The 14,287-nt window shown below is 35.6% G+C and overlaps 1 protein-coding gene and 1 pseudogene across 1 annotated transcript in view; both read left to right on the forward strand.

Moving 5' to 3' along the window:
• The window catches only part of DDX4 (DEAD-box helicase 4), a 72,620-nt gene that overhangs the window by 13,810 nt on the left and 44,523 nt on the right, over window positions 1–14,287 (forward strand). The window contains exons 3-5 of the mRNA XM_057307368.1: window positions 8,354–8,431; window positions 11,887–11,964; window positions 13,399–13,449. Coding sequence (XP_057163351.1) covers window positions 8,354–8,431; window positions 11,887–11,964; window positions 13,399–13,449 — 207 coding nt within the window. The remainder of the gene's footprint in view (window positions 1–8,353; window positions 8,432–11,886; window positions 11,965–13,398; window positions 13,450–14,287) is intronic.
• On the forward strand, window positions 5,207–5,535 carry LOC113254957 (10 kDa heat shock protein, mitochondrial-like; annotated as a pseudogene).

The raw sequence follows: 14,287 nt of genomic DNA on the forward strand, positions 1-14,287 counted from the left end.
CCATTTATTTAATTCTTGGATTGTGTTCATGAGAGTTTTTTGTAGTTATCCTCATATAAATCTTCTATACCTTTTGTTATGTTTATACCCATTTCATTTTTTTGCGTGTTAATGTAAATGGTAATGTGTTTTTATTTTAGAAGTCCATTTGTTCGTTACTGGTATACAAGAAAGCAGTTGGTTTTGTATATTAATCTGGTATCCTGCATCTTTGCTATAATTGCTTATTAGTTCCAGGAGTTTTTTGTCATTATTTTGGATTTTCTACATAGATGATCAAGTCATTTTTAAAAAAAGACAGCTTTATTTCTTCCTTCCCAATATGTGTACCTTTCATTTTCTTTTCTTGCCTTATTATTTTAGCTAGACTTGGAGTATGTTATTGAAAAGGATGATGAGAGGGCACATCTTTGACTTGTACTTGATTTTGGTAGAAAAGCTTTGAGTTTCTCACTATTACATATGATGTTAGCTGTGGGTTTTTTGTTGATAGTCTTTATGAAGTTAAATAAGTTTTCCCTGCTTAACCATATTTTTTAAAAGATTTATTTAGAGAGAGAGAGAGAGCATGCACTTGCATGCAAGCAGAGGGAAGGGGAAAGAGAGAGAGAGAGAGAGAGAATTTGAAGCAGACTCCCAGTGGAGCTGGATGCAGGGCTCGATTTTATGACCTTGAGGTCAGGACCTGAGCCGAAATCAGGAGTCAGCCACTTGACTGACTGAGCCACCCAGCCACCCCCTGCATAACCATTTTTAAGTGTACAGTTGAATCCATTCTTTTGAATATGATGTAAAATAGAGATCCCATTTTTCCCCACATAAAGTAATCCAGTTTTCCCAGCACCATCTGTTAAATATTCTGTCTTTTCTCTATTGACATATGATGAAAATTTCATCTCACATAATTTTGTTCTTTTTTGTCTTCAAGCAATGGATGAAACCTACCATTAACTAAATAGGAAGTTTCTTTCCATTTCTGCTCAAATACTAATTTTGTTTAGAAAAGGCACTTGAGGGGTGCCTGGGTGGCTCAGTCAGTTAAATGTCCAACTCTTGATTTTGGCCAAGGTCATGATCTCAGGGGTCGTGAGATTGAGCCCCATGTCAGGCTTTGCGCTCAGTGGGGAGCCTGCTTGAGATTCTCTCTCTCTCCCCCCACCTCTCCCTCTGCCCCTCCTCCTCTCTCTCTCTCAATCAAAAAAAAAAAAAAAAAAAAAGGCAGTTGAATGTTAACAAATGCCTTTTTTTTGAATTACTGATTTCTGTTGTCTCCTTTAAATCTTTAATGTAGTGATATAAATAGAGTTCTTTAAACTTGAACTAACTTTGTGTTCCTAGGATAAGCCCTGTATAGCTATTTTATTGCAATATTCAGTGAAATGAGATGTTTTATTTAGCACTTTTTTTCCCCTAAAGGAGACAGATTTTCTCTCTCTCTCTCTCTCTTTTTTTTAGAGAGAATGTGTACAAGTAGGGGTGGGGTGATGAGGGGTAGAGGGAGAAAGAGAATCTCAAGCAGGCTCGACGCTCAGTGCTGAGCCCAATCTCACGACCCTGAGATCATGACCTGAGCTGAAATCAAGAGTGAGATGCTTAATTGACAGAGCCAACCAGCCTCCCCTATTTAGTGCTTTTGAACTAAGTAAGATTGGCCTCTAGTTATCTTTTCTCGTGTTGTCCTAACTCAATTTTGGTTTTATGCTTTTCATCTTTATAAGAAAATAAGCTCTGGAACATGGAAATTCCCTGTTTATTACAAGTTTAGTTGCCTTTGTCCACACATCTGTCTAGGCCACGTTCTTCTTTCTTTAACAAGAAAAAAAATTTTTTTGAAGTGTAGTGTACACACACATTCAGTATTTTTACCTAAGATATACATCATAAATGTATAGCTCATTGAAGTTGAACAACCTAAACACACCCTCATGTTCAGCACCCAAATCAAGAAACAGAGCATTAGTGGAACTGAAAAAACCCTCGTATGTCTTCCTTCAAGGCACTATCACTCTATGAGTAATTGCTATTCTAATTTCTAGCAGGATAGGTCAGTTTTTCTTATAAGTAGGAATCATATAAAATGGAACTATACATTATATTCTCTTGTGTTCAAGCTTTTCTCCATGTTATTAGAAGTAGTTATAGGTTATTTATGGATGTATAGTATTCCAACTGTGTCATAAGTTGTATTAATGGGCATGCGGGTAGTTTACAGTATTTTCCTGTTAAGTATATTTTCTGGTATGTCTTTTGGTGGATATGAGAATATTGTTACTTGGAATGTGGTTGACAGACAAGTAGCATTGATGTCACCTGTGAATTTCTTAGAAATGCAGGGTCTAGGGGTGCCTGGGTGGCTCATTTGGTTGAGCACCTAACTTTGGCTCAGGTCATGATCTCAGGCTCATGGGATAGAGACTGTGCCAGGCTTCCTGCTCAGTGGGGAGTTTCCTTCTCCTTCTCCCTCTTCCCCTCGCCACCCTCCCACCCCCCCCCCCACTTGTGCAGGCTCTCTCTCTCTCAAATGAAAAAAAACTTAAAAAACAAATACAGAGTTTAATGGTCCACCCAGAACTACTGCATCACAATCTATATTTTAGCAAGATTCCCAGGCAATTCTTGTGCATGTTACTTTCATAATTACATTATCTCTGTTTGGAAAACTGAACATTGATGATTTATAAATGTTTAGTCTTCGAGCTACTTGGGATAATAAAGGGGATAAGTAGTTTGGACAGCTGGCTGCCCTCCTAAATACTAAGAAGTTGTTTCAGAACTTTTTGCCATCCAATTCTTTCTCATCTTCCCTTTCCCTTTTCACCTTGGGTTAAGCAGATCACTCTGGAAGACAGTTGGAAGATTACAGGAGGACTAGAGCTCATAGTGAAGTCCCATAGTTCTTTGTTCTTTTGCTTGGTGGTTAAATATGTGGATTTTTTAAACTTGTTCCAAATTTGCTCCTCCTTCCTGGATCTGGTCCAAATGTGATTATATGTGGGGCATATTCTTTGGTCATTTAGTGGGAATTGCTTTCATCTAATTTCATTTTAAATGGAGTTTATTTTTATTTCTTTTGATTTGTTTTGATAGGCTTCAGAGCACTAAAGAAAAATAGCTATACTTCATCATTTATTAGTATCATGGAGTTCTTTACTGATGTATTTCTTACTATGTATTTATTATGATGGGGATTGAACCTGATAAAATTCAGTAATGATGTATCATTAAATTCATGAAAGTGAGAGCAGCAATCCCTAAAATGACTAAAAAAAAAAAATTAAAGAGAGTAATTGCCTCTTTCCTCTTGACTATATGCTAATAACAGAGAAGACAAGTTGGATTCATTCTTTATTAGACCCTTCTGTTTTTGGACCATCAGTTTTAGACTCTACCTTAAGCTTTTTAAAAATTTTGCATGCTGTTTTCTGTAACTCCTAAAAATATTTGTATCGTCCTCTGTTTTACTTTTCAAATTTGAATGACTAATGGAGTCTTCCAAACTTATTTTTAATTTTGTCCTATGATTTACTATCTGGAGATGGCAAGGAGCTTCTCACAGATTTACTGTAGAGAATGTATACACGTCTTTAATAAGTAAGCCTTTAAGTCTGATAATTGGGTTCATATTGAAGTCCAGTCTTCATACTGGCTGGATGACCTTGGCGAAGTTGCCAGGGTTCTCTAAGCTGTTCGTTTTCTCGTTTTTAAAATGAGGATAATACCTTTTATAAGTGTTAAATAAGCTAGTTAATATATATAAAGGCCTAATGTAGCATAGTGCATGGTATCTGTGGTCCTCAAATGGTAATTTTTGTGTGCACATCTGATAACAATTCGCTATCTTAAATTTGACCACTTGTTTCAGTTGTCAACTGATTTTAGTTTGGTAATAAACTACTTGAATCTTAAGTTTTTCTTTTTGGGTGTAAGCTTACTCTCTTTTTTTAAAATGTCTTGCTGCTAGTTCAGTTAATTTAAATTGTTTTTGGAATTGTTTTGGAATGGCTATAGTTGGGCACAGTTTAGGGATGGAAATCCTACCTTCTAGACCTAGCACTTAAAGGTTCTGTTATTTTGGGATTTTTAATTTCATTTTTTTCTAAAAACAAACTTGGCAACACCTACCCTGATTCCTAACAGGGTTGTTATGAGGATAAAGATCAAATGACATGATGCATGTAAAGTCATTTTGTAAAGTGTAAAGCTGCATACCAATGTAGAATGCTTTTGTTGAAGGAGACAGTCCTATGTGTTGTTTGATTAGATCTGTTGTACTTTATTTTATTTGGCCAAACAGGGCATATAACTGTTGGGGAAAGAAACTATATATAATGAGAATTTACTTTTCTCTCCAGACATGGTTGAAAATTTATTAAAATAGATGAAGCCATATAGGAGTATAACCATATCATGTTTTCATTCTCAATTCCAAGTGTGGTTAAGGCTTGCATGATAGAGTGTCACAGGCATTTTAGTTAAGCAGTTATAAGGCTTACAAAGCTTTAATACTCTGTGAGCCTTTCTTTACTAATAGGCATAATACAGTATAGCTCGTATATGTTTAGCTAAATTTGCTTGACTTGAGTGAGGTTTCAGAATACAAGATTCCACGCTCCTACTAGGAAATCATTTATCCTCTTGCCTCCCCACACTTATTTCTATGGTAATTTTAATTTTTGGCCTTCCATCTTAGTAATTGGGTATTTTTTTTTAAGATTTTATTTATTTGTCAGAGAGAGAGCACAAGCAGGGGGAGCAGCAGGCTCTCCACTGAGCAGGGACCCTTAACGTGGGGCTTGATCCCAGTACCCCAAGATCATGACCCAAGCTGAAGGCAGATGCCACCCAGGTGTCCCAGTAATTGGGTTTTTGTCATAGAATTTGGGAGAAGTGTGGATTTAGATATTATAGTAACCAAATGGACATGTATCATGTGAATCTTAAGTGCAACACGGGTTAGATGAAGAGTTACTTGAAATTATAGCAGATGAAGAGAAACAGAAAGAAAAATCAGTAGTGGTGAAAAAATATAAATGTCAAAAGATAGAAGAAATCCTGGGAAGCATATACAGGAATTTCAGTTGAGTAAAGGATATTTTACTCTATTACTTAAGGGTAAAACAATTCCTGTTGACTCTTAAGAGCTTGCAATGTCTTCTTGCAGCGGCGGCAGCTCCAGAGTAGAGTACAAACTGCAGCAGCAGGAGTCATGGCAGAGCTGGTGTTTAGAAAGTTTCTTCCCCTCTTTGACCAAGTTTTAGTTGAAAGGAGTGCAGCTGAAACTGTAACCAAAGAAGGTATTATGCTTCCAGAAAAATCTCAAGGAAAAGTCTTGTAAGCAACAGTAGTAGCTGTTGGATCAGGCTTTAAAAGAAAGGGTGGAGAGAGTCAACCAGTTAGTGTGAAAGTTGGAGATAAAGTTCTTCTTCCAGAATATGGAGGCACCAAAGTAGTTCTAGATGACAAGGATTATTTCTTATTTAGAGGTGTGACATTCTCGGAAAGTATGTGGAAAAAATCATTATTAAAATGGCATGAAGTGAAGCTGCCCATTCCAGGGAAGTTGTGAAGTCTTTCATCATGTAAATAATTTTCATGTCTCTCTTTTATAATAAACTAATGGTATCAAAAAAAAAAAAAGAGCTTGCAGTGTCATATATATGTTACTTTCTTAGGTATTTGAGTACCACTGTACTGAAGTCAGCTTTATACGTTGATTCAAGATGGAAACATGACTGAACACCTTACTCCTTTTTCCTTGATGTCTTTGTGCCACAGCTTGGGAACTACCAATCTTAGACCAGTGCTGTTCATTAGAACTCTCTGCGATGATGGAAATATTTTTTAATTGCACTAATATGATACAACTGAGTATCATACAACTGAGTGACAACTGAGGAATCGAAGTTTTGATTTTGCTTGATTTCAGTTAACTTAATTTTGAATTTAAGTGGCCACATATGGCTAGGGATGGTAGTATTACACAGCATAGCTTTGAATTTGAGCCAGTTGAGGCATGCTATTCTCATCTTGTATATTTGGGGAGAGCCTGGCAAACATTAGAAGTTGGTGTTTAGAGAATTGCTAATTTTTCTGGCTGTGTCCTTGTAATGTCACCTTCCCTTTCCTGTTTGCTGTATGCCAAAAGCTAGGCTACTTCTTAGTGCTATTGTAACTGCTACTTCCATGTGGAATCCCTTGAATGTTGGAGCAGCTAGAGTTTGAATAAATCTTAAGTTGTCTTTGAACTGTGCACGATCGGAGAGCATTTGAACTTAACTTGGTTACTACTGCCTGAAATTTAGCAGCCTTTAGATTACCTGATGAAATGTCTAGCCTCAGTGAAAGAGAAGGAAGCATGTGAACTGTGATGCCAGAATCTAGCAAAAGGAGGAACATACAGAAGAGGGATATGTAGCTTAAATATTTTTTAGCACTTTTTTACTTTGTAAGTCTTCTTTTACTGTGTTAGCTGTGTGGCAACTAGTTAGAGTTAAAAACTCAATACTTGTTACCTTGCAACTTTGTTGAATCTTCATTGAAGACGTTTTCATAAAAATACCTACTGTATTAAAAATGTCATATATGCACATTGTAAAGCTTAATAAATATTTTGAACTATCACTTGTTTAAAAACATTACTACTACTGTTGTATAGCTTATGTACTCTTTTCCTGTTCTGTCCTGTCCAATTCCTATACTGCATTGTTTTCTTTTCTTTGCTGAAACAACGTATTACATATGTATGTCTCCCCAAACACTGCATTTAAGTTTGCTTCTTTGAGTTTCATAAAAATGGTACCTTACTGTATATAGTCTTTTTCTGCAATTTGAATTTTTCATTCAGTGTTGTTTTTTAAGTTTATCCATGTTGCCAATTGTTTTGGTTTATTTATAATCATACTCTCTTGTATGAGTATACTACACATATACAATATATATAATACTACATAATAAAGTGTAGAGCACAATATATGTAATACTCTCTCATGCGACCATGCCACATTTTTTTATTCTCTTCTTGATGTATATTTGCGTTGTTTCCTTTTTGCTAGTATGAACAGAGCTGCCACAAAAATCCCTTAGTTTGCTAAGTATATGTTTTTGTTTTTAAAGATTTTATTTATTTATTCGACAGAGATGGAGACAGCCAGTGAGAGAGGGAACACAAGCAGGGGGAGTGGGAGAGGAAGAAGCAGGCTCATAGTGGAGGAGCCTGATGTGGGGCTCGATCCCATAATGCCGGGATCACACCCTGAGCCGAAGGCAGATGCTTAACCGCTGTGCCACCCAGGCACCCCCATATGTTTTTGTTTTTTAAAAGATTTTATTTATTTATTTGACAGAGAACACAAGCAGGGGGAGTGGCAGGCAGAGGGAGAGGGAGAAGTAGGCTTTCCTCTGAGCAGGGAGCCCTATGAGGGGCTCAATCCCAGGACCCTGGGATCATGACCTGAGCTGAAGACGGACCCTTAAGTGACTGAGCCACCCAGGCGCCCGTAAATATATGTTTTTAAGTCATAAACTGTGTTATTTCATGTACTTTTACCTATGGAGATAGTTTTTTTCTTTTTAATATGTTAATGTTGTTAATTACCTTTTTAAGATGTTGTGATGTTAAAATACCCTTGTATACTGGAATTAACCCCAGTTGGTCATAATATTTTATCTATTCAATTTCCTATTGGATTTGTTTTACTAATAATTGTTACGGAGATTTTTTATCTACTTGTGAGTAAGAGAGATTTTCTTCTGTCCTTCACATGTCAAAGTTAGGTTGACTTGGTGGAATGAGTTGGGGAATAATTCCTGTTTCTATTTTCTGGGATGGTTATATGTCATTGGAATGATTTTTTTCTTTGAGAGTTTGGTAGAGCTCACCTGTAAAACTATATCTAGGCATGAAGCAGAGATTTAAGTACTGATTTAGTTTCTCTATGACAATTTGGTTTCTTTATCCAGAGGAGAAATTAATATACTTTCAAAAAATATATTCTTTTAAAGCCAGGATCAAGATCTAGTTTGTAGCTTCACTATAGTATATGATTTGTGCTTGTTTCCCTATGTCCTTAGCTGTTCTTGGTATTAGCAAACTTAAAACCATTTTCCAGTTAGCCATAAGGTTGAAAAAAGCTATCTCCTTCCTTTGATTTCTATTTTAAGTAAGATTTAGTCACCATTTATTTTTCTTTTGGAGAACTACCTTAGGTAGGCTACTAGGCTGTTTGTCTTTCTTACTGATTTATAGAATTCTTCCTTTGTCCTGGGGGTGGCACATTGAAAACGTTAAACGTTTAAAGTTTGTGTACTACCAAGATATTTACTTTGACTTGCTTCAAATTGTTACTTGATTTAGAAATGGATGATGGACCTTCTCGAAGAGATCATTTCATGAGAAGCGGATTTGCCTCTGGGAGGAGTATGGGAAACAGAGGTAAGTATCTTTGTCTTTCTTTAATCTTATCAACTTGAATGATGGAAAGAATAGAGACTATTATGACTGTTTGGTGCGAAGCTAAATCTGTTATAACTCACAGGAAAGTAGACTTTGGAATAGTGAGTTTATCATTTTTTCAATTAACAGTTTTCTTTTTGCTTTTTCCTTTTCTGGGATGGTAGGAGATAGTTAAATTGATAAAATAGATGGGTTAAATAGATTGGTTAAAGATAGTTGCTTTACAGAGCTACTTAATGTGGTGATGATTATTGATATCCAACAATTGACATAGGAGGAGTGTTTGTAAAAGCTTCAGAGATCTGGGTGAGAAGTATCTCTTCTTTAAGTTTTTATTTTTCAAGAAAAGACAATATGGAAGCATTTCTTTTAGCTTATTAGTGTTAAGAGGTTATTTCCCCAAGCTTGGAACTTTTTATTTTTAGAACAACCAGTACTTGATTTGACAGATAATGATACAGCAGAATACCTTTCTACAGATCATTTTAAAATTTGATAATAAAATGCTGAAAGTATTCTGCTTTATGTTTTAGTACAGGGCCATAAAATATTAAAACCTCCAGTTTATTTAAGAGTCCATATGACCATTTATTTCTTTTATAGGGTACGTAAGTTAGGGGTAATTGGTAGTTTTAAGTACACATAACACTTAATCTTGAATTCATTAGATGTTAATTGAAAAACTTTATTTCTAGGTATTTTTATTCATTGGAGACACTAAAGGTTGATGTGTGGTATTTCCTTTAATACTTGGAAAACTTAATTTCTTGTTTAGATTCAGTTAACACAGATGTAGTTCTATAGATATATGTATTCAAGATTTTATGTATTTATTTGAGAGAGAGGGAGGGCGAGCGAGCAGGCACACACGAGCAGGGGGAGGGGCAGAGAGGAGAAGCAGACTCCCTGCTAAGCAGGAAGCCCCAGGTGGGGCTCAATCCCAGGACCCTGAGGTCATGGCCAGGACGTGAGCTGAAATCAAGACTCGGATGCTTAACCTAGGGAGCCACCTAGGCGCCCAGAGAAATGTTTTAAATTAATTAGCTATTTTTTAATTTTCAAATTCAGAAAGTATACTCATATATCTTGTTAAAATTTTACATTAATTGAAGGTGATTTTTTTCTTCTTTTTAAAAAAAGTTGAAGGGGGCGCCTGGGTGGCACAGCGGTTAAGCGTCTGCCTTCGACTCAGGGCGTGATCCCGGCGTTATGGGATCGAGCCCCACATCAGGCTCCTCTGCTATGAGCCTGCTTCTTCCTCTCCCACTCCCCCTGCTTGTGTTCCCTCTCTCGCTGGCTGTCTCTATCGCTGTCGAATAAATAAATAAAAAATCTTTAAAAAAATAAAAAAATAAATAAAAAAAAGTTGAAGTGTAGTTGACACACAATGTTACATTAGTTTCAGGTATACAGCATAGGTTTTGCACAACTCTGTAGGTTATGCTGTGCTCACCACAAGTGTAGCTACTACCATCTGTCACCATACAACATTATTAACAATACTAATGACTGTATTTTCTTTGCTTTATCTTTTATCTGTGTGACTTATTCGTTCTGTAACTGGAAGCCTATATCTCCGAATAAAGGGTTTTTAAATGAGAAAACCATCACTGAGAGAGATTTTACTACACATTGTTAATTCCATACATGTTAGGTTGGAAACACATTAAACTTCTGATAAAAACTCTTGGTTGAATGTTAATACTTTAAAAAGTTATCATTGTACTACGTATAATCTTGAAAATTCATAGACCCATGAATGTAACTCCTTTCCCTTATTGTTAATGTAATATTTTAGTTTCATTCTCTATATTTTTTCTCAGAGCTTTCGTAGCTAGTAATTTGTTTTTGAAATTGACTCTTAATTTCTTATAATATAGTATTGATCACTTTTCATGTTCTGTGAAGTATGACCTAAATAGTTTTAACTTCTTGAATCATATACATCTTTAGAATCTGATGAAAATATGGATCATTGCTCATATACAATTTTGCACACGGATTTAGGAGTTTTGGAGATCCTTTACTGTCCTGTATTAGTATATGATATAGTTAGATAAGACACAATTTATGAAGACCACAAGATAATGCTTTAATTTTTTCTAGTGATAGTTTAAAGTGGCAGTTTTTGTCATTTCGGATGTCTTTTGTTTCAGTTTTTTGTTTTAAATTGCCATGCTTCTTAACTGAGGGCTTCAGAGGGGAGGGGGTGGGGGAATGGGACAGGCTGGTGATGGGTAGTAAGGAGGGCATGTATTGCATGGTGCACTGGGTGTTATACGCAACTAATGAATCATGGAACTTTACATCAAAAACCAGGGATGTATTGTATGGTGACTGACATAATATAATAAAAAATATTATTATAAAAAAAATAAATAGCCATGCTTCTTGCCATAGCAACTCTGCCCTCAAAATTCTTAACTATGAGTAGAGAAACACATGGAAAGAAATAAAGAGAGTGTGCTGTGGGAATGTGGAGGAAGGATTGATTATGACTGGAGGTTTGAAAGACTTCATAGATGAGGTGGCCTTTGAACTGGAGTTTTGAAGAGTGAAAAGAATTTTGAGAGGAAAAATAGGAAAGTAGGGAATGCCATGCCTAAGGAATAGTGTGTAGGAATGTAGAAAATATTAGAAATTCACAATGTGGAGTATGGGAAGTTGTTTGGTGTGAATTAAAATGTTGGGTGCCTCACTGTTGTGTAGTGGCAGATAAAGCTTACAAGGATAACAGGAGGCAAGACCCTGGAGGGGTGGAGATGTGACTAAGGGAGTGGTAGTTGCAGCTTTTATTTTTTATTATGTAGTTCCTTCCTAACTTGACTTTTCAAAGTGGAAAGACTGAGAGCAGTTTAAACGCTAACAAAAGGAATAAGTAATAAATAATTAAAAAATAAGACAAGAGTATGAAATTTTCAATAGCAGGGCTTTTATACAGGGACATAAATAGCTGGCTCTATTCAGGATGAGGTTTCAATATACACAAAGTCACAGAGTTGAATTTCCTGATAAAAGGTCATTAGTAAAATAAAAACTAGTAGAAAGCTGTATTTCACTAGTAGTATGTTTATGTTTTTATGTTGGTATTATAATTCGGGAGTTTTTAAATAGAGGTTGCAGGATATTTTAACTTTATAAGATCCTGTGCTTCTTTCTCCCCCATCTTTGAAGGTCCCTTTACATCAGAGATTGATTCATTCATTTAAAATTTTTATTTTTAAGTAATCTCTACACCCAGCATTGGGGCTTGAATTTACCACCCTGAGATCAACAGTTGCATGCTCTACCAGCTGAGCCAGCCAGATGCCCCCCACCAACTTTTTGAAAGATTTTATTTTCGGTAATCCCAAAGATTGGTTTAATTCCTAGTTTTTGATGACACAGTTAATTTTATGTTTTAAAGAGTTTTAACTCTATCTGAACATTTTCAGATGCTGGCGAGTCTAATAAAAGAGAGAATACATCTGCAATGGGTGGTTTTGGAGTTGGAAAGAGTTTTGGAAATAGAGGTAAACTGCTTATGGTATCTTATGATCACAATTTGAGTGAACCCTAGTTTTTTTTCTGTACTCAAGACTCCCTTCCCCTGTACCCAGCAACCAGAAATCCATCTTCTATACCTCCAAAGGTAAATTTGAATCTCAATCTAGTTGAGCAAAGAACCAGGAGAAGTTTTGAAGTTCTTTTGTTCCTTAAAAATTTTAAAAACTGTATATCATAACTGGAACAGAATTTAAGATAGAGACCAGTAATGTGTAGGTTGAAGACTTCCGAAGCCTTTTGGAAACCCAGCAGTCGAAGGTAGGATGGAGGGAAGGGGCAGTTATGGAGGGCAGTAGATAGATTATAATCCTTTCCTGAACCAACTTGAAAGATTGTAAATTCTGAAATGACCTAAATAACTCAAAACTTAGGTTTTGTGGTAATATATTCTTTCTGTACAGGTTGTGTTTATTTTGAAATGATATATCTTTTCAAGGAAAAACGTTTTTGTCATCTAATCATATATTGAGGATATAGGGTACTTATTTTTGTATCATAATTGTGTATTGAATTTCTCTGCTAAAAAGGGGTGTTAGAATTTTTGAACCAGAGATATTGTGACTTTATGTATACATTCTGCAGTTAAATTTAACATCTGTCACACAGTAATTGATTAGTCTCTGTATTGCAGAAGCCATGATTTAATATGTTTAATATTTTATATTTTAGCTTAAATACTGATTGACAGCCATCTTATTAGTGATCTTTAATTTTAATGGATATTAGTCCCTGAATATTTTTGCACTAAAGATCATTTTATTAACATTCAACATTTAAAAATTTTGTGAAATATTACTGATGAATGCTTTTAAAATTAATTTTAGAGATGTATCTATATGCTCCAGAGACACATAAATCTAGATACAGGTTTTTATTATATGAGAAATTTGAAAGCAGAGCTAAATGAAAGATGTAAAAAAAAATTTTGTAAACAAAAAATGTCAGAAGAATTTCCTTAGTACTGAGATGGGAAAAATTATTGAATATTGGATTATAATTTAGTTGTATTGTCCTCTGGCAGATGAAGAGATTGAGTTAATTTATAAGGTTTTAAAAACTTTGATATTTTGAATAGAAAGTATATAGTGTTTATGTTGATATATACCACTGTTCTGACCATCTACATATATATGACATTTGAGGTAATATAGCACTGGCTGGACCTTTTACCTTAGTTAATTGACACCAGGCAGAAATCATAATGCAACCTGTGTGAGTTTTCATTCAGTGTGTGTGTGTGTGTGTGTATAAATATATGTCTCTCTCTATGTGGTTTATTTTATTTTGGGGGTGCATCATAACTGGTAGTCCTTTCGGTTTTTGTTTGTTTTTTGGTTTACCACAGAGGAACAAGTAATTGTTTTCAGAAATTTGCATGTTTAATTTTCTATTTTGTATAGGTTTTTCAAATAACAAGTTTGAAGAAGGTGATAACTCTGGTTTCTGGAGAGGTAAGTTCAGAGTTTTTTGTAGTGGATTTTAAAATTTAATGTTCAGGTGTACATGCTAAAGAGAAACTAAGATTAAGTGTCCTAGTCTTTTTCAATTCTAATTTATTTAAACCCAGTTTTATAAAGCACCTGTTGCCAGAGTCTTCACCAAGAATTCAGGCATCCTAGTTTGGCCTTTTTCAGTCTGCCTTAGTTAATCTATGAGGTGCAACTTTTGAATGATTTGCTACCTTAAAAAAGGTGGATAATGGAAAGAGCACATCAAGAATCAAAACTCATGTCCGTATATACATGCAGTTTGGAACATGCAGATCCCATTCAGCCTAACATAATTCTTGACATTGGAAAAAGATTCATGAGAATGTGGATGACTACGGAAATCGAGACATTTCTGTCAAAGGTACTGACATACTGGTTTGGAGGAATACAGAGGATGATGAGAATAGAGTAATGTTACCAGAATATGGATTACAGTAATTAATAGTGCTTTCCTAGGAGAGCCTGATTAAGTAGATTTGGGTGAGGTCTTGGAACCTGTATTTAAAAAGCATCCCTGCTGACTTTGATGCCTTTTTGTCTGGTAATCACTGATCTGTGGAATGTTTTTTTTTTTTTTTTGGGAGAGAGGAGGTGGGTAGGGGCAGAGGGAAAGGGAGAGAGAGAATCTTAAGCAGGCTCCATGCCCAGCACAGAGCCCACTCGGGGCTACATCTCAGAACCCTGAGATCATGACCTAAGCTGTCATCAAGATTTGGACGGTTAACCGACTGAGCCACCCAGGTGCCCTTATCTGTGGAATCTTAATAACATAATATACTTTGGAGTTGCAGACTTTGTT

Source organism: Ursus arctos, unplaced genomic scaffold, assembly GCF_023065955.2.
Source record: "Ursus arctos isolate Adak ecotype North America unplaced genomic scaffold, UrsArc2.0 scaffold_5, whole genome shotgun sequence".
Classification (NCBI taxonomy): Eukaryota; Metazoa; Chordata; class Mammalia; order Carnivora; family Ursidae; genus Ursus; species Ursus arctos.